At 46.0% G+C, this 23,753-nt stretch overlaps 1 protein-coding gene across 4 annotated transcripts in view; it reads left to right on the forward strand.

The window, feature by feature from the left end:
• The window catches only part of COL27A1 (collagen type XXVII alpha 1 chain), a 296,056-nt gene that overhangs the window by 161,196 nt on the left and 111,107 nt on the right, over positions 1–23,753 (forward strand). For all 4 annotated transcript variants that reach the window (XM_014580186.4, XM_014580190.4, XM_089772923.1 and 1 more), the window contains 4 exons: positions 4,506–4,559; positions 14,681–14,734; positions 15,438–15,491; positions 20,207–20,260. In XM_014580186.4, coding sequence (XP_014435672.3) covers positions 4,506–4,559; positions 14,681–14,734; positions 15,438–15,491; positions 20,207–20,260 — 216 coding nt within the window. The remainder of the gene's footprint in view (positions 1–4,505; positions 4,560–14,680; positions 14,735–15,437; positions 15,492–20,206; positions 20,261–23,753) is intronic.

Here is a 23,753-nt window from a genome sequence, read left to right on the forward strand (position 1 = left end):
AAAGCCTGAGCGACCATTAGCTCAATTAGTGCACTGGAAACAACAATCAACATAGAATCATGCCTAGAGTTGTTTTAAAAGCTGTAAAGCTTTGAACTTCTACACTCATGTTAACTGTTTCACTTAACTAAGATGCACAACTGTGTTCCCATTTAAAACAGAGTGCGAGGGGGGCACCTTGATGTCAGCACCCCTCATCTCCCTCCCCTGCCCTGCACAGAAAGCAGGAGGCTCCTGAGGAGACAGTTCCAAGGCAGAGGTCAGGAGATGTGCAGCAGTGGGGAGAGGGGCAGCTGAAGCGCTGGCACTTGACAGCCTCTTGGCCAAACCAGTTAGGATCCCCTGTCAGAGGCTCCAAGATCAACCAGTAGATCCTGATCTGCTGATTGATGACCACTGAACTAGATGTTATACCGAGAACCAGCCCTCATTATTTTCCCCATCCTGCCACAAACAGTGTATGTGCACTATGTGTCTCCTGCCTGCTCACATTTGTATCCATGACTCCCTGATGGCTGAGATGATGAGCGTGACAGAAATAGGACTCCATGGGGACATATTGTTTGTCTTCTGCTTTGAGCTCTTTATTCAAGGTGACTGCTCAGTTTCTGTTCCTGTATCCAGTAACCCATCACTACAGCATTGAAAATTGGTCACAGAGGGAGGCCAGTACACAAACCAGAGGCCATGGACACAGAAAATGTGTCACATTTCTTTCATGCTTTCCATCCAGCTGACCCTGCTAGTGGTTTTCTCAGTCTTGCCATCCTATTCGGTTATTTCCATAATGAGTTCCCATAGTGTAAACTAGTGTTCCGTGGTAGGGCCTCAACTTTGACATGGAAGGTAGTGTACTCAGCCCTTAGGAAATATTCTGAAATGGCCTTGCTTTCAACACTGTCAATAGCCCTGTTCATTGCAGTTGCCTGTAATGTTGTGTCAGGCACGCATTCAGAAATTAGCCTCTGAATTTCATATGCCTTTTCAGCTGGGAGAGAGGCTCTCAACTCCCTGGGTTTTCAAGAAAACTGGGGAACATTTGACTTTTTACCTTTTACAGTGGCTTTCAGTCTATGTGCTTCTTCGTTTAAATTGCTCGGTCATTCTACCCTATGCTAGAAGACCAGCCTTTGTGTTCATGGCTTTGTGCCCTGGCTCCGCAAATACCCACTTGTTATCAATTATGTCTGTCTACCTGTGTCTGATCGAAAAGAGAATTGACCCAATGATTGTATCACCTACTGGTCAGATTTTGCCATGTCTTCATCTCCACCATTGTGTTCCAGGCTTTTTCTTAATTGGCCAGTAGGATAAATACTGCTTCACCTTTCCAGGCCTCTCGGTGTGGGTGTTGAATATTTCTTTCAGACATGCATGCTGATGCAATAGGATTCCTTCAGTTACATTCCTTGACCCAGGCTGTGGCTAGGAGTACTTTAAAATTCTTGTCAAATAGGATGCCAGTTCTAGTGAGAGGTGCTGATTCAACTCCCTGGAAAAAACACCAAACTTGAGTTCCAGGCTTTCTTCTGAGCCTGGCTGTGGGTTGTTTTGTCAAATTATTATTTATTTATTTGAATTGCAGTCATGCATTAGAACCCAGAGCCCCACTGTGAGAAGCACTGTAGAAACCCAGAAGAAAAAGATGATCCAAAGAATTTATGAGACATAGCCTCTCTCTATAGCCTGCGTTAGCTTGATCATGTATCAGAGTGTAAGGGGACTTACAAGAGGGGTAGCCGTGTTAGTCTGAATCTGCAAAAGCGACGAGGAGTCCTGTGGCATCTGACGAAGTGGGTCTTTGCCCACGAAAGCTTATGCTCCTACACTTGTTAGGATATAAGGTGCCACAGGACTCCTTGTCGCTTTAGCTTGATCATTGACATTGCAAGTGTCCCAAAGCAGGGCCGCATTATGACTTTCATGGGCCCTAGGCACTTTTGCCTTCGTGGGTCCCTCCCACCATAATAATAACAATATTAAACATTATTTTTGATATAACTTTAAATACTTCAACATTTTTTTTCTGTTTGAGGCAAAATGTAATAGATTTTCGTGGGACCTAAAAGTTTCATTTTTTTCTGATGTGAGAAAAAAATTAAAACATTTTCTTCGACCCTAAAAGTTCATTTTTTTTCTTCTGATTTTAAAAGAAATTAAAACATTTTCGTGGGCCCCTAAAAGTATCGTGGGCCCTAGGCACTGTGCCTACTGTGCCTAATGGATAAGTCGGCCCTGTCCCAAAGTTATGAGACTGAGCTTGACCCCCTGTGCCTTGTAAAATGACACTTCTACGATCAGTTTTCTGCAGAGCTGCAGGAAGGGCTGGCAACATCACCCTGGATAGTAGGCATCTTTTAGGGCTTGGCCTGGGTTTGTGTGGCATGACTGAGTGTCAGGCACCTGGCACATCATTGTTGCATACTGCAGGACAAATTGCTAATGATGACATTTCAATTCAGGCTTAATTGTTTCCGATATGATCTTCGCCTTCCACCCATTTCAATGAAACATCACTCCCAGTTGCAGACAATGATTAACAATTGCTCTGACCAGCCAAAGGAGTAAGAACACTGGGAGGGGTGTCTTTGTTTAACCTCTGGTCCCGCCTAGATATTGGTCTGAGTGTAGTCCAAGGCTAGATGTTCCCATACAGGCTGTACCTAGGCAAGGAGCCCCTGTTGCAACCATTCTCAAGATACGTCTAACCTACATCCCTCTTTCGAAAGTGGGATGTAGTCTAGACATAGCCCCAGTGCCTTCAAAAGAACATAGCCCAGCCAGGCATTTGGGGAGTAAAGGTAGTTCGGACTAGGAAGCCTAGTCCGAACTACCTAGTCCGTGCCGCGTGTAGCCGCACAGCACGGAGTCCGCACTAGCGGACATTTAAAAATGGCGGTGCCCGGCTTTATGCAAATGAAGCCCGGGAAATTCAAATCCCGGGCTTCATTTGCAACTCCGATTGCCTACATTACCACCCTAGTTCGAAATAGGGTGGTAGTGTAGACATACCCTAACAGGGTTTGTGCCCTGTTACAAATCACAGTTTCGCAGTGTGAGCCCATCTCTGAATACCAGTACATCTAAAAAGTCCTATGGTGGAATGGGTTGAAGGCAAAGGACTAAAGAAAGCTCTTGCTGAGCTGTGTTGGGACTGCCTGCTACTGCCTTTGGGAGCCACATCTCAAAGTGCAGAATTTCTGGAATGGACCAGTTTGTGTTTTGGTCTTCCTCCCTGTATTGGCTTAGAAAATCCCCATTTTAAAAATTCTCTCCCAGTGCTCTACGGTTTCCTCTTCCAAATGTTTCAAATCTGTGGACCACCAGAGGTGGGCATGAGGATGAGAGATCAACGAGTCTCAATCACAAAACAGGCTAAACTCTATAGAGGCATCCCTAAACCTCCAAACTTGAAGAGTCCATGTCACAAATCATTGGGGATCTGTCAAATGAGCTCAGAATGATCTGACTTGCTCAGACTCTGTCTGTAACCATACACGCTGGAAAGTAGCTTGTATTCACCCCATAGATGCCAGATATTGGCAGTTTGTGAAGTGGTTCAACATGAGATTAATCCCTTCAGTTATGAGGTCTGAAAAAAGACACTATAAAAACCTTGCCAGAATAAGGGACAAAGTGGTTAGCTGCTTTGACAGCCCTTCAGTAAGAGGGAAAATGGAGTGTTCCATTTTAAAGAAAAGCCACTAGGAAATGTTCTTTGTGTTTCTAAAGCTAGAAATCTTTTATTGAGATGGGAGGGTCTATTTTACTCAGAAAATGTGAACAGCTTCTAAATAATTTTCTATTAATACTTTGTGCTGTAGCCATTTTCTCCCTCATAATTAAAAGCAGTTCTATTTGTTTCTTTATCATCCCAAATGATGTTCAGTCTCAAAGATCTTGTGTCAGGGTTTGTTTTTCAAGAAGTCTTCTGATTACTGTGACAAATCTACTGTTCTTTTAACCCCTCCAATTGCATCTTCTCTAGCCTTAATCCTCTTTACGTATCCCAGCCATGCTGCCCCTAGAATGGCAGCATTAGTCAATCAGGGCTCCAAGCAGCCAGGTCTACATAACATGATGGTTAAATGTCAGTGGTCACCAGAGTCTTGTCTTTCCTGGCTCTTCCCCCTCTGATACGCCAGGCAGAATTGCACTGACAAAGGTGAAGTCGGGAAATGTTAGCAACACAAAACCCTCCATACACTAGGCCTCTCTCTTGAATGCTGTTGGCTGAGTCAGTAATTTGTTCCTGGGATTGTATTTTGTAGCTTTCGTAGATGCTAACATTAAAGTTCCAACTGTCTCATAAAGCAGAACCATCTGGTTGAATATGGAACTCCCATATCTGGGAGCACCGCTATGCTTGCTAGTAGCCAATAAGAACTACTGAACAGTATACAGAGAACTCTTGGCTATTTCTGTGAGCATGGCAAATCAAATAAATTGTTTACTCTCTGTGGAAATAAAGCAGAAAATTAATTGCACTCTTCTGTTCTCCGCAGGGTCTGATGGGTTTCATCGGTCCAGTTGGGGAGCCTGGAATAGCAGGAGAGAAGGTAGGAATGGTTTGCAAACAAATCTGTGGTTATTTTGGGGGAGGAGAGTGAAAGGAGTATGTGAAATTATTTAATGTAATAGTTTCTTTACTCCAAATGCCATTAAGATTGTTGGAATTCCAAGATGTGATGAGTTAGCCATGTGCCAGTCAGAATGTTGTGTTCTGCTTCACATTAGGGATTGCCACTCATTCTTCTTTTAAAGAAACACTGTCACACATTTTTTGAACATAGGAATTCTTGCAGGGACAGGAGGGGTGTTACACCTCATTCATTCATAGTCTTGCGAGAAGCCCATAAACAGCATGCCCAGCTGACTTTTGTCCTTTTCCCTCTGGCAAATGTTGCCTCTTCTCCCCAGCCTGTGATTCAAAGAGAGGATGAGCTATACAGTAATTCCTCATTTAACACGATAGATACACTTCAGAAAATGATCGTGCTAAGTGAAAACGTATTATGCAGGGTCAATTTTCCCATTGAAAATAATGGAAAGGTGGCGGTTGCATTTCAAGCGCACGTGCGCTCGCAGCTCCAGCCTGCACTTGTTAGCAGCTGGGACCAGGACATAAGGTTGGGGGAGAAAGGGGACTGGGTTATAGCAGGGAAGGGAGGTGTTTGGCTCTGGGGAAGAGAAGGGGAGGACAGGGGAAGGGACTTGCAGCTGGCGGCTGGGTTTCCCCAGCTGGCCAGTCACCGGCAGCTGCGCGGTGCTTCCTCTGCCTCCTTAGAAAGCAGCGAAGGTTTGCCGCTCACTGCACAGTTCCCTGGTGACCCCCTCTGGCCAGATGCCTTGCGTCCGGCCAGAGGTGGTCACCGTGGAATGGCGCTGCGAGCAGCAAACCTCTGCTGCTTTGCAGGAAGGCAGGGGAAGCCTCGCGCAGCTGCCGGCCACCGGCTGGCCCTAGGGGAAATCGTGTTATTGCAGGGGACGGGGTCGTGTTGTTTGAAAAATGTTCCCTAAAAAAAAAATGGTGCTATCACAAAAACATGTTAAGCGGGCACACGTTAAGTGAGGAATTACTGTACCTGCCTTTGATAGCTCACCCCATTTGTGCACCAGCATTACTGATAAGCAGAAGCAAATGGTAGTTCAGTTTTCAAACTGATCCCTGCATGCATATCGCTGTGCCCATGCAGAGTTGCTGCAGGATCAGGGCTTGAGCAACGTTTTCAGGATTTAATAGTGAATTTCAGCTGCAAAGGAAAGACACTTTTTATTGTAGCTGTAGACTAAGCAGACACCAGAGGTATCCCGGAAATGCTCTGCGATGTCCAGGGAATGCATCTGTTTTTTTGGAAAAGTTTCGAAAAAGCGGGCGCGTTCTTTCGGCATCCCTGTATTTCTCTCGGTGAGAGGAATAAAGGATGTTCTGAAAGAGGAGGTTTTTCCAAAATTTGGCTCTATGTAGATGGGCCAAATTTCAGAAAAGCCTCTTCTGAAGAAAAAAGTGGAAAAAGATACACAAATTGAATTTTGCAATTTGCATATCTTTTTCTGATAAAGGTCTGCAGTCTACACATAGCCTGAGTAAACAACAGACTGAGGTTTAAGTTCCCTTCCTTGTCAGCAAAACAGTGTTACTGCACTGCAGGCTGTAGTGCTAACACCCTGGCTGTGTCTAGACTGCACCCCTTTTGCGGGAAAGAGATGCAGATTAGACACAGTGCGATTGCAAATGAAGCGGGGATTTAAATAGTGCCAGTCTAGACGGGGATCTTTCAGAAAATAAAGCCTTTTCCGAAAGATCCCTTATTCCTGATTTTAAGAGCAATCTGTCTAATCTGCATAAGGGGTGCAGTCTAGACACAGCCCCTATGTTAACAATCTAGCCCAAAGGTAAATACCAATATAAAATGGTATGTTATTCTACACCTTCTCCCCTTTTACAATTGAACTTCAGGCTTTTGTCCCCTAGGACAAAGTCATGCTGTTTATGTTGTGTTGTCTTGAAACAAACTTTATTGCTTGAATTACAGGCAGTCCCCGGGTTATGTACAAGATAGGGACTGTAAGTTTGTTCTTAAGTTGAATTTGTATGTAAGTCGGAACTGGCATCCAGATTCAGCCGCTGTTGAAACTGACCAGCAGCGGCTGAATCGGACACGCCTGGGGCAGTGCTGCTGGGTTGGTCCCGCAGCGCCGCTCCTCAGCGCTACTGGACCAACCCGGCAGCACTCCAGCTGCTCTGCCCTAGGCGTCCCCAAGTCAGATGCTGCTGAAACTGACCAGCGGCTGACTACAGGAAGCCCGAGGCAGAGCTGCTCTGCCCCAGGCTTCCTGGAATCAGCCGCTGATCAGTTTCAACAGCAGCTGAATCTGGACGCCTGGGACAGAGCAGCTGGGGCGCTGCCGGGTAGGTCCCCGCAGCGCCACACCTCGGCGCTGCAGGGACCAACCCGGCAGCACCCCAGCTGCTCTACCCCAGGTGTCCCCAAGTCAGCCGCTGCTGAAACTGATCAGCAGCTGATTCCAGGAAGGCCGGGGCAGAGCAGCTCTGCCTCGGGCTTCCTGTAGTCAGCCGCTGATCAGTTTCAGCAGCGGCTGACTTGGGGACACCTGAGGCAGAGCAGCTGGGGTGCTGCTGGGTTGGTCCAGTAGCGCCGCACCTCGGCGCTGTGGGACCAACCCGGCAGCCCCCCAGCTGCTCTACCCTAGGCGTCGGCGAGAAAAGCCTGGTCTTCTTTGGGGGGGGGGGGGGCGCGGAGACGCGGAGCAGGTTTTCTCGACGCGGAGGATGCGGGCTCCGCGTCTCCCTGGTCTGCTGAGGAGAAGCGCCCCCTGCGCCGCCAGAGGCGGCAACAGTGGGGGAGGCACCCCGCACTAGCGGGCTCCCCCCCCGCCCCGGTTCATAACTAGGGTTCCAACTTAAGTCGGACCCACGTAACCCGGGGACTGCCTGTACACTAAAACCTAGAGACTACGTATACATCTAGTGTATGACACAGTTCAACCCTAACAAGTGTTTACAGTTGAAATGCACATGGCAGACAAAGGGGGGAAGAAATTATGTGTTGTTAAATTCATTTAATATAAAGGGAATTAAGGCACAAATTAAATGATTTGCTTAAGGTTACTCAGAAAGTCTGTGAAAGAGCCAGAAACTGAACCCAGGTCTACTGAGTTTATTGGATGTCTTAATTAGAAAAACAGCCTTCATGATGGAATTCAGCATTTGTAATATGATGATATCACATCAATGTTAGGACAAACTTGGGTTGTCTTATGAAAATCTGCTCTAGGGAATCCTCATTGCAGCTGAAATTTGTACCAGACCTTTTCGTCTCCCACAAGACAAATTTACAGATAACAAAAATGTCTATCATCACATCAAACTCTCAGCTATAATTCCAGCTGGCATTGCATCTTAGAACTTACTGCATCACTGTGCACTAAATGAAGTGGGAAACATGCTTTCATTTGACATAGCTGTGTCAGCAATCTCCATCCAAAAAGATGCAAGACTTAATGTTGAAGCAAATGGAATTAAACTACTGTCACGGGGAACAATGTAAGCTAACAGGTCTTTAATAAAATCCATACATTAAAAGAGAGAGCTTGCCATTATTAATTGATTCACAAGGTCTAGCTAGTGACAACAGCTTCTTTGGATTTGTTTTTAATAGATATTTAGAATCCAGGAGATGTTTCCCCAGGACAGTTAAACTGTTAGAAGGAAGGTCAGATTCTGGGTGTAATCTCTTTGGCAATATGTTTGTTACTTCTTTTCATCTCCCACACCGCACTAGGTATATGTGCATATACCTCAATTCACAGAATATTACCACGTGAGAACCATACAGTCACTGCACATGTTTCCAATCCATCTAGGCAGGAGTAGTCATAAACCTATTATTAGAACTGTAGATTAAACATCACTTCACCATAGATTCAGGCAGAAGTACAATAACACAGTAGAGATAACGGGTTATAACTCACCAGTTAGACTCTTGGCTTTCTGTATCTCCAGAGGGCAGCGTCATGATATGGAAGAGATAAGGATATATTGAACAGATATGAGACATCTCATTGACTCATAGACTTTAAGGTCAGAAGGGACCATTATGATCATCTAGTCTGACCCCCTGCACAGTGCAGGCCACAAAATCTCACCTACCCCTCCTAGAATAATCCTCTCACCTATATCTCAGATATTGAAGCCTTCAAATACTTTGAAGACCCCAAGATGCAGAGAATCCTCCAGCTGTGATCTGTACCCCATGCTACAGAGGAAGGCGAAAAACCTCCAGGGCCTCTGCCAATCTACCCTGGAGGAAAATTCCTTCCCAACCCCAAATATGGCGATCAGCTGAACCCTGAGCATGTGGGCAAGACTCATCAGCCAGACACCCAGAAAGTTCTCTATAGTAACTCCTATCATCCCTCCATTGACCTATTTCCCACTGAATGTCAGGCTCTTCTTTTGCTGGCACAAACAAAATTGATTGTCTAAATGAGGGCAGAATTTGGCCCAACAATTGGTACCTCATCTTCCATTGCATTGAGAAGCAACCAGGAACAGAACCCAGCTCACTTTCCCCCAAAAGTCAGCCCAGCAGTATTAATAAATACTAATATAAATATTGATTTGATGTAGGGTACACAGAGAAAACTTGTTGAATTTGCTTAGTGCCCTTTTCAAACTGTCATTTTCCAGACAGAACCAAACTTTAAGAAGTAAAGTGGATAATGCCATAGCAGGACAACAATAGCAAAATCCAGTTGCATGTAGGAACACCAAATTCCTTAATTTAGAAAAAAATTAAACAGCATGATGAGAAACTGCTATAGTGATAGAATCTTTGTTTTGATATTGAAAATTATTTGAAAATTCCTAGTTAAATGTTTAATTATATGTATAGACTATTAACAGGCCCGGTCCGAGCCATTTTAGCCCCCCGAACCCAGGTGCGCAGTGCATGCGCAGGCCCGCTCTCCTAGGGAGGACGGGCCTGCCCCCAGGACACACGGCACATGCGCTGCTCAGCCTGGCCTGGCCCCACTGCTGGCATGCAGCCCGGGGCAGGCCACGCCTGGCTGTGCAGGGCCCCACGTCCGTGGGGGGAAGGGTGCTGCTGGCCGGTGCCATGGAGATGGGAGGGACCGGCACTGCGGGAGCCGGGTGCGTAGCGCCTAATGGCAGCTATAAGGGACGCCACGCGCCTCTTACAGCTTCCATCAGGAGCCCCTCATCGGTTGGCGCCCCGGGCAGCTGCCCAGCTCGCCCACCCCTTAGTCCGGCCCTGACTATTGATAATCTCTGGAATTTTCCTTCACATTTGTATTCTAAAAGACTCAATAGAAATATAATCCTCACCTCTTTCTTTCCATCTCCATCTTAAAAGCCATACAGATATAGTACATACACATCTATGAAATAACGCGAAGTAGAAAAATTGGTACATGACCAAGTAAGACATGTTCTATATCAATTTTCTGGGAGTTGAAATTAATAAGTACAAGTTCAGGCAGAGAGTTATAAAACTACAGAATAGCTCTAAATGGAATATTTACAATGGCTTGGGCTTGTTATACAGCCGCTCTCTGAGTTACGAACAAGTTACGGACCAATACTTGGTCCGTAACTCGAAGTGTTCGTAACTCGGATCCCATAGACTTACTCTTTGTGGTAAAGGAGGCTTTCAACTAATCGCAGTGACTCATGTGTTTAATTCAAAACATTAATGGTAATTTTAAAAATGAATCATGATTAATCACACTGTTAAACAATAAAATACCAATTGAAATTTATTAAATATTTTGATGTTTTTCCACATTTTCAAATATATTGATTTCTACTACAACACAGAATATGAAGTGCGCATATTATTATTATTATTACACATATTTGAGGTATAAATATGATAAACAAAATAAATAATATTTTTCAGTTCAACTCATGAAAGCAGAGCTCTGTGCAGACACAAATTTCTATCTGCAGATGTGGATATGCATAGGAACTGCTATCCACTGGTCCCCAGGGCTGTCCTCCTGAGAACCACAGCAACCAAACAAGAAGAATGGGATGGTGCCACCACTGCCAGGAGCCAGTACCCTGAACCAAAGTTCTTCCCATTCATGTGGCTGTATGTCCCCTGCCTCGCCCCCAGCCGTGTCTTCTCTGTGGGGTTATACTGCTCTGCTGGGGACAATACTGTGGGAGTGTGACGGCTTTGCCCCCTTTCCTGTCCTAGAGGAAGGGGGTTGGGGGAGTTGTGAATCCATCACAACCTGACCTGTTCACGTCGTGCCCATCCTGGGACATCAGGTCTTCTATATGCGAGGTTCTCTAGCCCCGCACCAATGGGTACTCGACGTCGGACATGTTCTCGCCCCACGCAGAAGGGGGGAAAAGGGGGGCCCGGGCCCGCCCTCACTCACAGGCCCCAGCCCAGGGCCCTAAGGACTCAGACTGCCTGCCAGTCTGGGTCCGGCTGACGGGGGTGTGCCCCTAAACGCATCAGCCCACAGGCTTCCTCACCGCCCTGCCCTGGGCTACTTCCTTTTCCCCCTTCGGTGGTCCTTACCACAGCGGCATCGAATCTCGGCAGGGCAATGGCTCGGAGTAGGGCGCTGTCCCTCCTGGCCAGTCCAGTCTCTCTATCCAACCGCTCCCCCTTTCCTGTGTTGTCCAGTGGTTTTTAAAGCTCCCGCCGTGCTGGTACGCCGGAGTCCGTCCCGTCCCTGCATTGTCTGCCCTGCTGATTGGCCTCTCGGCCTGTCCAGGTTGGCCTCAGCACCTCTCCGGCGGCGCCACTGCGCTCGCCCAGCTGAGCCGCGCTTTCACTCAGCTGAGCCGCGGCGCTGCCCTGCCAAGCTGCGCCTCCGCTCAGCTGAGCCACGGCGTCCCCGCTCAGCTGAGCTGCGGCTCTACCCTGCTGAACCGCGGCTTGGGAGCAGCCGGCGCACGGCCGGTATCTGCTCCGTGGCTTCTCTGCCAGGGCGCAGAGCCCCTGGCTTTCAGTGCGCGGTCTTGGTGCCCCGTCACAGGGAGGTATAACCACAGTCATTTGGCTGCTGTGGTCCCGGGTTCCCTGCTGAACAGCAGATACCGATATCTCTTCACAGATATCTGCCTCCGCTGATAGACATTTATATCGGCAAAGGGATGTACATGACATGTACTGTAGGGTAATCTCTTTGTTGTGAAAACATAGCTTACAAATGTAGGTTTGTTTCTGTTACATAACTGAACTCAAAACCAAAACTAAGTAAAACTTTAGAGCTTACAGTCCTACTACTTGTTTAGCCAATCGGTAAGACAAATAAGTTTGTTTATATTTACAGGAGACAATGTTGCTTCTTATTTGTAGTATTTTCTGAAAGTGGGAACAGGCATGGCACTTTCGTAGCAGCGTTGCAAGGTGTTTCTGTGCCAGATATGCTAAACATTTGCATGTACCGTCATGCTTTGACCACCATTCTGGAGGACATGCTTCCATGTTGATGATGCTCATTAAAAAATAAATCTAATTAAATTTGTGGTTGAACATCCCGAGGGAGAATTGTATGCCTCCTGTTCTGTTTTCTCAAAGTTTCACCATGTATTTCATGTTATAGCAGTCTCGGATGATGACTCAGCACATGTTTGTTTCAAGAACATTTTCACAGCAGACGTGACAGAACACAAAGTAGGTACCAATGTGAGAGTTCTAAAGATAGCTACCGCACTCTACCTAAGGTGTAAGAATCTGAAGCACCATCCAGAATCTGAAAGGGACAAGGTGTGGAGCCTACTTTCAGAAAATGTAGATGAAACACTCAGATGCAGACATTTCAGAACCCAAACCACCAAAAAAGAAAACCAACCTTCTACTGGTGGCGTGTGACTCAGATGATGAAAATGAACATGCATCAGACTTCTCTGCTTTGGATCAATACCTTCATCAGAATACCAATATCAAAAGAAAAGGACCTGGGGATTACAGTGGATGAGAAGCTGAATATAAATCAACAGGGTGCCCTTGAAGCCAAGAAGACTAACAGCACATTGGGATGCATTAGTAGGAGCATTGCCAGCAGATCTTGGGAAGTGATTATTCACCTTTATTCGGCTCTGGTGAGGCCACATCTGGAGTATCACATCTAGTTCTGGGGCCCCATTACAGAAAGGATGTGGACGCATTAGAGAAAGTCCAGTGGAGGGCAACAACGAAATGATAAGGGGGCTGGAGCACATGATTTATGAGGAGAGGCTGAGAGATTAGGGTCTATTTAGTGTACAGAAGAGAAAAGTAAGGCAGCCTTCAGCTACCAGAAGGAGGATTCCAAAGAGGTTGCAGAGAGGTTGTTCTCAGTGGTAACAGATGACAGAACAAGGAGCAATGGTCTCACGTTACAGTGGAGGAAGTCTATGTTGGATATTAGGAAAAACTCTTTTGCTAGGAGGGTGGTGAAGCATTGGACTGGGTTATCTGGGGAGGTGGAGTCTCCATCCCTAGAGATTTTTAAGTCTCGGCTTGACAAAGCCCTGTCTGGTATGATTTAGTTGGGTTTGGTCCTGCTTTTAGCAGGGGGTTGGATTCAAAGAAGTCTCTCCCAGCCCTATGATTCTATTATTCTATCCGAATGGATGCATGTCCTCTGGAATGATGGTTGAAGCATGAAGGGACAGATGAATTTTGACCACATCTGGCACATAAATATCTTGTGACGCCAGCTATAACAGTTCTGTGCAAATGTCTGTTCTCACTTTTAGGTAACACTGTAAACAATAACAGGCAGCATTATCTCCTGCAAACTGTAACCAAACTTGTTTATTCGAGCAATTGGCTGAACATGATGTAGGACTGAATGGACTTTAGGCTCTAAAGTTTTACATTGTTTTATTTTTGAATGAAGTTATTTTTATACATAATTCTACATTTTGTCAGTACAGCTTTTATGATAGACACTGAACTCCAGTACGTGTACTAGGTGAATTGAAAAATACTATTTCTTATATTTTTACAGTGCAAATATTTGTAATCCAAATTAATATACTCTACATTTTGCATTCTGTTTTTTAATTTAAATCAATATATTTGAAAATGTGGAAAAATCTGCAAAAATATTAAAATAAATGGTATTACATAGTTTAATACCATGATTAATCGCAATTAAATGTTTTAATCGCTTGGCAGTCCTAGTGGTAACATGAATAAAGGCTAAGAATTTCATAAGTGATTGGTAACTTTTGGATGCCTCAATTTTTGGTGCCTGTCTTTATACAACTTTTAAAAAGTGGATTTTAAAGGGCAGATGTTCAGCCCTACTGACAGTAAGACCAGTTTAAGGGGCTAAAGGTTTAGGCACCCAAAATTACTCTTTTGTACTCTGGTTGTTCATAGGAGCCCCAGGAATGGACCAGAAACCCCTGGTGTTAAGTGCTGTACAAGCAGTGGGCAGAGGGATGGACTCTGTCCCAAAGCCCTTGCAATCCACTTTTCAAAATCTTGGACTTAATTTCCAAACATGCTCTCAGTGTTAATAGTGACCCCTATTGAGAATCTTCCCCCTCCCCCCAAGCATGACAGTTTTCAGGCCCACATTGCTCCAAACAAGCAACATGTAGCCAGGGTGAGACTCCTGAAGGGGTAGCAGGGGTACCTCCTGAAGGGACGTATGGAGCTATCCTTCTGGGTTTTGTTCCCTGCTCTGCCATCAACTATTATGTAACCTTGAGTGAGCCATTTTCATTTCCTGTACCTCAACTTCCCTATCTTTTCAATGGAGACAATGAAAACCCACCTCTCGGAGGTGCTGAGAACTGATGAAAGTGCTGTATGGTGCTTTGAAATACTACATACATAGGTGGCCACTGGACAATGATGAATTTCTTACCGTAAATTTGTTGTGGCAAATCAGCAGCTGTCACCTCATGGCCTCTCAGCATTGAACAGTCATTTCAGATGGCAGACCAGGGGCCACTGTTCAGTCCACTTGCTGCTGCCATGTCAGAAGGGAGCAGCTGTCAAGCTCAGCACTGTTAACAGGCTATTGCCATTTCACATGAGTTCACAGCAGCAGGAGCAGTTGAGACAATTTGTGGATGTTTCTTGTTGAAGTATTGTGTCCCTTCCCCCTGCTCAATCCTCATTAACAAAATTACTGGCTGTGCTTTGTGTGCCTTTGTCTTTCTTAGGGCGACCGAGGCACAATCGGAACACCGGGCCCACCGGGAGTCAAGGGGTCGATGGTAAGGAGTAAGTCTGCATTCTCGAGCTCACTCTCTGACTAATGGCCTTTGCCATCTCCCGTTCCATTTGGAAATTACAGCTCCTGCCAGTCTATTGGCTAAACACTGATCACTCCAGATTTCTCTTGCCTGTGTGAAGATGGGGTGAGCATTTGACTGCCTGATATCAAGCTATAAGCACTCCCACCCATTCACCCTAGCAGGATTATTCACATCAGCCACTCTGTTTACTCCTGGGTTCATTCCCTCTTTGACAGCCTGAGAGAACAGTGGTGCTTTTCAGCATGTTCTGCAGGTCAACAAACAGGGAGTCTGTTTCAAGAAGCAAAGACAACTGTTAATTATGAGTACACTGCAATAGCTGAAGTACTGCTTGTTTGCAACATCCTGGAAAGGTGTAGGCTAGTGGTCTAAGAGCCAGAAACGCCTGGGTTCTAATCTCATTGCTGACACTAGCTCTCTTTGTGCCTTGGGCCAAGACTTTAAGGGCTAGACGTTCAGACCTTTTCAGTCCCCACTAGTCTGAGCTCTTTTGAAAATTCAGCTCCAGCTGCAGATGCTAAGCTCTTGGAAATCTGGCCTTGAGCTAGCAAGTGACAGCTGCCTTAACTTCTATCACTCCCTGCTCTTCCACTGCAAGAGGAAATAGATGAAGATTTCTGAGGAATCTATGCCATGTGTCTCATCTTCCTTTGTGTTTTAGGGGCATCCTGGAACGCCTGGAGGAGTTGGTTTCTCAGGAGCTCCTGGACCACCAGTAAGTAAAGCCTCGTCATGTAACTACTGGGAAAGAGTCAGTGTCTTATCTACTTGGTGCCATGGGTCATACTGGCAATGGGTTTAAATGACAATTTGTGAATGAAAGACCCTCATGAAGAGAAGATGCATGGGCGATACAGAGGAGGAAGCATGGAAAGCTATGTTAAAATAGGCCAATGCTTAGGAGAGCATAGAATCATGGAAAACTAGAAGTGGAAGAGACCTTCAGAGATCTTCAAGTCCAGTCCCCTGCCCTCCTGGCAGGGCCAAGCACCACCTAGATCATCCTTGAAAGATGCCTATTCAACCTGCTCTTAAATATCTCCAGTGATAGTGATTCCACAACTGCCCTAGGCAGTTTATTCCACTGTTTAACCACCTTGACAGGAAGTTTTTCCTAATGTCCAACCTAAACCTCCTTTGCTGCAATTTAAGCCCATTGATTTTTGTCCTATCCTTTTTCTCCCTCCTCCTTTTAACACCCTTTTAGATACTTGAAAACTGCTACTCTCGGTCTTCTCTTTTCTAAACTAAACATGCCCCATTCTTTCAGTCTTCCCTCATAGGTCATGTTTTTTAGGCCTTTTATCATTTTTGTTGCTCTTCTCTGGACCTTCTCCAATTTTTCCACATCTTTCTTGAAATGTGGTACCCAGAGCTGAACACAGTACTCCAAATAAGGCCTAATCAGCACAGAGTAGAGCGGAAGAATGACTTCTTGTGTCTTGATCACAACACTCCTGTTAGTGCATCCCAGAATCATGTTTGCTTTTTTTGCAGCAGTATCACACTGTCACTCATATTTAGCTTGTAGTCCACAACTATAACTTCTAGATCTCTTTCTGCAGTACTCCTTCCTAGACAGTCACTTCCCATTCTGTATGTGTGAAATTGACTGTTCCTTCCTAAGTGGAGTACTTTGCATTTGTCCTTATTAAACTTCATCCTATTTATCTCAGACCATTTCTCCAGTTTGTCCAGATCATTTTGAATAACGACCCTATCCTGTAAAGCACTTTTGCAAACCAGATCATTTTGAATTATGACCCTATCCTGTAAAGCACTTTTGGTATCATCTGCATCTTAATAATCGTACTGTCTATGCCAGTATCTAAATCGTTGATGAAGATATTGAACAGAACCAGACCCAAAACAGATTCCTGCGAAACCCCACTTGTTATTCCCTTCCAGCGTGATTGTGAACTGTTTATAACTACTCTCTGAAAACTGTTATCCAGTCAGTTATGCACCCATCTTATTGTTGCCCCATCTAGGTCGTATTTGCCTCATTTATTGATAAGAAGGTTATGCACAACCATATCAAATGCTTTACTAAAATCTAGGTATACTACGTCCACCACTTCTCCCTTATCCACAAGGCTTGATATCCTATCAAAGAAAGCTATCAGATTGGTTTGACGTGATTTGATCTTTACAAATCCATGATGGCTGTTACTTATCCCATTATTATCTTCCAGGGGTTTGCAGATGAATTCCTTTATTACTTGCTCTATTATCTTCCTTGGCACAGAAGTTAAACTGACTGGTCTGTAGTTTCCTGGGCTGTTCTTATTTCCCTTTTTATAGATGGGAACTATATTTTCCCTTTTTCCAGTCTTTGGTATCTCTCCTGACTTCCATGACTTTTTAAAAATGATAGCGAAAGGCTCAGATACCACCTCTATCAGTTCCTTGAGTATTCTAGGATGCATTTCATCAGGTCCTGGTGACTTGCAGACATCTAACTTTTCTAAGTAAATTTTAACTTGTTCTTTTTTTATTTTAACTTCTAAACCTGCCCCATTTCTGCTAGCCTTCGCTATGTTAAGCATCCCATCACCATTGAACTTCTTGGTAAAAACCAAAACAAAGAAGTCATTAAGCACCTCTGCCATTTCCAAGTTTCCTGTTATTGTTTCTCCCTCTTCACTGAGCAAGGGGCCTACCCTGTCCTTGGTCGTCCTCTTGCTTCTAATATCTCTCTAGACTGTCTTCTTGTTTCCCTTAATGATGGCGAGGAGATGAAACAAAAGAGAGCTCTGAGCTCATGCAAGAGTCCCACAGCCCCACAGAGCAGATTTCAGGGCCTTTGTACGTGCAAACACAATCCAAGAGTCTGGTGCTGAGCACCTCCAGCTGCGGGCCGAGAGCATGCAGAGCACTGTAAGAGGCTCTCCACCTTGCTCCATTGGGCCGTGAGTCAGCAAACATGTGGAAGGAGGTTTTCCAAACCTCCCAGAAGCATCCCTGAGCTGAGAGAGATTGTGCCAAATGGCTTATTTGGACTCCTGCCAGCAAGCATCTGCCTTCAGCTCTTAATGGGAAATGTGGTCAGGAAAAATGGGAGGCTTGGCAAAGTACGCAGTCTTTGCTTGTTTTCTAACCATGGTGAACTCATCTGGCTTTTGTTTAGCCTGTGCCCAAGACTCACAGGTATCCGAAAACCAGCTCGGCCAATAAGGCAGCAGAGCAGTGTGGGTTTAGCAGCTGAGATCATTGCATTAAGCCTGTTGTCAGTAACAACTTGCAAGGGTTCACACAGTGACCATCAGAGATTGATGCAGTCTCCTCCTCTGCAGTGCCACGACTTAGGTTTGAAGGAGGATTTAAACTTCCTTGGCAAGACAGGGAGCTTTCCTGCTGCTGCTTTGGAGCTTCTTGCTGGGATCTGCACATATGCAATATACAGAGCAGCTGGCCCCAGTTGGGCCCTTTATCTGGAAATGTGACTGTGGTAAATCAACAGCTGAGAGAGGAGCAAGGGATTGGCACAAGGGTCAGTGTTGTGCAATTGAACAATGCCCGTGTGGGGCCAAAGGCAGAGCTGTCCCTGCTGGAAGATGGGGCTGAATGGAAGAGGCTGGGAGGCAGTTGTAGGGGGAGGAAGGGAGCTTGGGAACAGATTTCCTACCATGTACGTGAATTTTCATTAGCTGGCTAATTGTTTTGTGCTGGGAGTCACATTTCTGTGGTAAAACTTCCAATCAGTGCCAAGGGTTTATCTTCTGGAGACTTACGACAGCTCTGCCCCCTCCAAGGCAGTTCACAGATCATGCTGGTTGCTCTCCCTGCAGGCTGCAGACAGCTGGGGCCTGGTCTGCAGCCATTTAAGACTTGCCGCAGTAGAATGACACGGAAGTAGTCTATAGACGTGTGTCCCTAGGACTGGTATTAAAGAGCTTCCTCTGGGTTATCAGAAGGGTTGACCTGCTGTAAATCACACCAGGGTAACAGGAGGGGCAGTGAAGGCCATGTGGCCAGCTCAGCAGCCATTCTGGGGCATGTCTAGACTACATGGCTCTGTCGACGGAGCCATGTAGTCTAGACCTACCCCTGGAGTGAGACACCTTGATGGCTTAAGGTAGCCCACTACAGCGTGCGGCTTGCTGGTCCACTGAGCAGCAGCTACACTTGTCTGCACTATGGGGAGGGCACTGCCTATCCCTTTAGCCAACAAACCGTGCACCTCTGAGCCACGGTGCCCAGGCCATTGCATTACCCACATGTACTTCCTTGTGCTCTCTGGAGAGCAGGCTGGAAGTTCTGTCCCTCCTTTGTCTGTCACAAGTGGGCAGGGTCTGCAATAGCCTTGTAGCAAGAGCTGCCAACTGATGAAGGGTCTAGACTGGGCTGCCCTTAGTGACACTTGAGTAGCAGCTGACATCACAAGCAGCACCATGAAATCCAATGGGGCAACCTGCAGAGTAAGGTACGGCTCAGCAGAAGGGCTGCTCAATCTTGCCTGATTAGAAGCAGCATGTGTCTCCTGAGTCCTTGGACTCCAAGATTTGCTGCACTGGAGCTTCTTGAGGCTGGTAGGTTTAAAACCTCCTCCAGCAGAGTCTGGTTTGGAGGCTGGAGAAGGTTTTAGACCTCCCAGCCTCAAGAACTCCAGTGCAGCGAATCTTACTCCAAGGACTCTGGAGCAACATGCTGCTTCTAATCAGGCAAGAAATGGTTTCTCCAAAAAGGCATTTCTGTGTTTGTGTTTTAAATTGAAGTCGCAGCAAGGCCAAGAAATAAAATCAAATTATCTCCTAATGTTAAATCCATACTTATGAACATCACTGCTGCAGCCCATTTCACCTCCAAACCATCCTTTAGAATTTACTTTTTAAGTCAAACCCAGGGCTTTTACTAGTCAATTGTTTATTTTCACTGTTCTCAGCAGCAAAAGTTTCTAAAGGCTAAGGCAGCTAGCTGAGCCTCCGTAGGACTGGTGAATTAACCAGGTGAATTAAGTAGTAGAGGTGTAATTAACAGGTAGAAAACTGCCCTTAGTTACAACCCATCCAGGCTTGTAAATTCCCACCATCCCCCACTTCTTGTTCTTCTCATGCTTTAATACACAGGCTTGGTAAGAATTTACAAAGTTAGTTAAATGTCCCCCATTTCCCTGACAAGATTTAGCTCCTTGAACCTCATTATCCCACAGAATTTTACTCTCTCCTGAGGATTTTGAATGCTTTTGTTTTTCGTACATTGTTTGGGATGAGCAAGGACTTCTCTGGTAGGGCTTTACAAAGCCCAGTATAATTTTCATGTGTGGTTATGATCAAAAGAAGGAGCCCATAAAATGTACAGATCATAAAATGTGCTCCTTGTATGTTGCAGTCATCTTCTTACTTGGCAGCTCCTCTTTTCTTGTTTGGTTCTTGTATGTTTTTAATTCATCTCCAGTTTGTTTCCTCTAAAATCCTTTTCTTGTTGTAGGGCCCTGTAGGCATTCGTGGATCTCCAGGTACAAGGGGAGCAAAAGGCCGCCGGGTAAGCAGTTTCTAACTTAGTAATAGTTCTGACAACTCTCCACTGTCACCTGTGAAAGAGAAATGTATGGGGTTGGTTCCTTGGAATAAAGATAACCAAGAGCTGGAGATGCAGTCATGATTGTGGGATGTTGTGGGATGGTGAGCTACTAAGTATAGAGAAGGAAAGCTGCTGTTATGTCAGTGAAAGAGGTTTCCTAAAGAAACGGTGACTGCAGGTAACACATATAAAGCGCTCTGGTAGCCTAGAGGTCATTGTCTTGGCATGGCATTTCTGAGAAAGCCAAGAACCTAAAATATATTCAGCATATTTTTTGCTAGTCCAGATCTACACAGAGATAACAGTCTGCACTGGAGAAGATGATGGGCACAGTCCAGTGAATCAGGATTTCAGAAAGGGATAAAGCCTGTAGCTAAAAGACCAGAGACACTGCCTTCATTCTCATGGAGTGGGGAAGAAGGGGAGAGCTGAGGGGCAGCGTAGTAATTTAACTGAAGGACAGTATTAAAGATTGTTTCAATGAGCTATCGTGTCTGCAGGCACTTAACTCTAGTATGAAATTAATTGCCACAAAATATTATTAAAGTACAGAGCACCAGCAAGGCTAAATAAGAGAGACTCAGGCAGAGTATCAATAAGTCCAGTGCATCTCACGCTTTCCAGATGCTGTCCACTTTTGTCTCACTTGATTTATACACGTTAGCCAGGTTCTACAGTGATGGTGAGGAAGACACATTTGGAGTCGTGTGCTCTAATTAGAGTGTATGCTCTTGGGGGCTGGAACTATGACTTACCATGGGCTTGCTCAACAGGGTCCCAGTTCTAATCAGGGCCTTTACATGCTACCACACTACAAATGGAGACATAAACTCCTATTCTTGCTCTAGGGAGCTGTCACCTAGGTATTGGGTGGTTTATGATATTACATAGCCAGGAGCCGCCCAAGGCCGGTTGCGGCAGCTGGCACCCCAGGTGGAGCGCGTGATTGGTGCCCCCACCTGCAGAGCCGTCAATGGACTGACGTAATCGGCGGGTGCCCCGGGTGCCCCCATGATGTCATCATTGGGCACCCCATGCGGCGGCGCCCTAGGCGGCAGCCGAGTCTGCCTATAGCCACAGGCCGCCTCTGTACATAGCTTCTCTTCTTGAAGCAGAAGTATATATTAGGTTGCATTAAAGGAAGCATCTCCAGATCTAAAGAAGTGATTATTCCCCTTTATTCGGCACTGGTGAGGCCCCACCTGGAGTATTGCATCCAATTCTGTGCCCCCCCCCCCACCACCACCACCACCACCACAGAAAGGATGTGGAGGCATTGGAGAGGGTCCTGTGGGAGGCAACGAAAATTATTAGAGGGCTGGAGCACATGACCTACAAGGAGAGGCTGAGGGATTTGGGCTTATTTAGTCTGCAGAAGAGAAGAGTTAATGGGTATTTAATAGCAGCCTTCAACTTCCTGAAGGGAGGTTCCAAAGAGGATGGAGAGAGGCTGTTCTCAGTAGTGACGGATGGCAGAACAAGGAGAAATGGTCTCAAGCTACAGTGGGGGAGCTCTAGGTTGGATATTAGGAAAAACTATTTCACTAGGGTTGTGTCTAGACTACATGATCAAAAAGCATAAAAGATCTGACGACAAAGGGTTCTGGGGCTGGTAGATCCCCATCTAGACAACCGCGCTGTGCCGACAATCAGCTGATCGGCACAGCGCGGTGGCCATTTTGATGTAAATGAAGCGGCGATCATTTAAATCGCCGCTTCATTTCCCTTTGCCAAGTAAACTCATCTACATGGCTCCGTTGACGGGCCATGTAGTCTAGACACACCCTAGGAGGGTGGTGAAGCACTGGAATGGGTTACCTAGGGAGGAGATGGAATCTCCATCCCTAGAGATGTTTAAGTCCTGTCTTGACAAAGCCTTGGCTGGGATGATTTAGTTGGGGTTGGTCCTGCCATGGGCAGGGGGCTGGACTTGATGACTCCTGAGGTTGCTTCCAGCCCTAGGATTCTATGATATATTATTCAATACAGGTTGAAACTCTATTCTGGTACCCTCGGGACCTGACCAGTGCCAAACCAGAGAATTTGCCAGACCATGGAAGGTCAATATTGTCTAGCAACATTACCAACACTTCCAGTGATTACTGGACTCTCAGAAGACATTTGGGAGTAAATTAGAGCTAAATAACAGCACATACTTGTGGCTGTAAACAAACTTTATGGTACCGCGGAAAACTTGGCCATACCCATGATAAGTGGCCATCTGCTTCACTAAAACCATGCCAGACCATGGATGTTGCCAGACCAGAGAGTGCCAGACTAGAGAGGTTCAACCTGTATAAATATTTTTGCAAGCTCCATATGCCAGTTATGAAATCAGAACTTGCTTTTCCTGCTCATGTTACATAATAGACAATTCTGGTTTAGATTGAGTTTCCTTTTCCAGCTGATGAGTCCAAAGCATTACTGGTGAGTGATTGAATATGTTTTTTGGTGAGGCCTCTACAACATAATACATCACATCGCTGTAAGGTCTTCAATCCAATGATCTTTAATGGTTTCTTTTCATATATTTTGGGGTCTAAGTCTAAAGTAATCCTAAATCCACAGCCCACTTGCCTATGCTGTTCTTTGTAACCACTCCTACTTGTAGAATGTAGGATGGCAAGCACTCGTACACGACACTATATGATACCTAATCTGTTCTGGAAATATCTGGGATACGGTAGACTGAAATGGGGTGACGTGAATAGAGAGTTTGATAACCACAAGGTTATCTTACCTTGAATTGTTTCAAATTTTAAAAGCACAGTTAGGAGCATTAATTGATTTCCATTCTTTGGTTGAGAAAACCAGCTTCTTTTTCTCCTGCCCTTGCATCAGGGGAAGCCCTTGTGTTGTAATTCCTGCATAGTTCTCTGTGGAGTCTCTGTGTTATATAATGTGAATTAATGAATTGGTCAGTGAATGCGTGAGCATTCGTGAGCATGACTAATGAGTAATTGAAGACATGGATTCTAAAGAAAGTTTTGAATGAACCTTGGGAATTACCTCCAGTAGATATGAATGATGTGTGAGTGAGCCCCACCCTGCTGCCTGTGCAGACACCACAGATATTCCTTGGAGAACATCAAATGCTCTTGCAAGGGTGTAAATCAGTGGTCCCCAACCTTTAGAGGCTCCCGGGCGCCCGGGGGTGGGGCCACTCATGCACCAGGCGCCTGGGGGGTGGGGCCATTCATGCGCCGGGCGCCCGGGGGCGGGGCCGCGCATCCGGGGGCTCGCCAGGGGACGGGGATGCCCTTGCACCCGGCACCAGCATGTGCCCCAGGGCCAGGGCTGGGGCTGCCCAAGCGCCTTGCTCCCAGGCCGCCCAAGTGCCTTGTGCCGCGCGCCTGGGGCCGGCACCGGCGCCGCTCGAGCGCCGTGCACCCGCATGTGCCCCGGGGCTGAGGCCGCCTGAGCACCCCGCAGCTGGCGCTGGTGTGTGCAGCGC

Source organism: Pelodiscus sinensis, chromosome 23 (assembly GCF_052426305.1).
Source record: "Pelodiscus sinensis isolate ZL-2025 chromosome 23, ASM5242630v1, whole genome shotgun sequence".
In the NCBI taxonomy this organism is placed as follows: Eukaryota; Metazoa; Chordata; order Testudines; family Trionychidae; genus Pelodiscus; species Pelodiscus sinensis.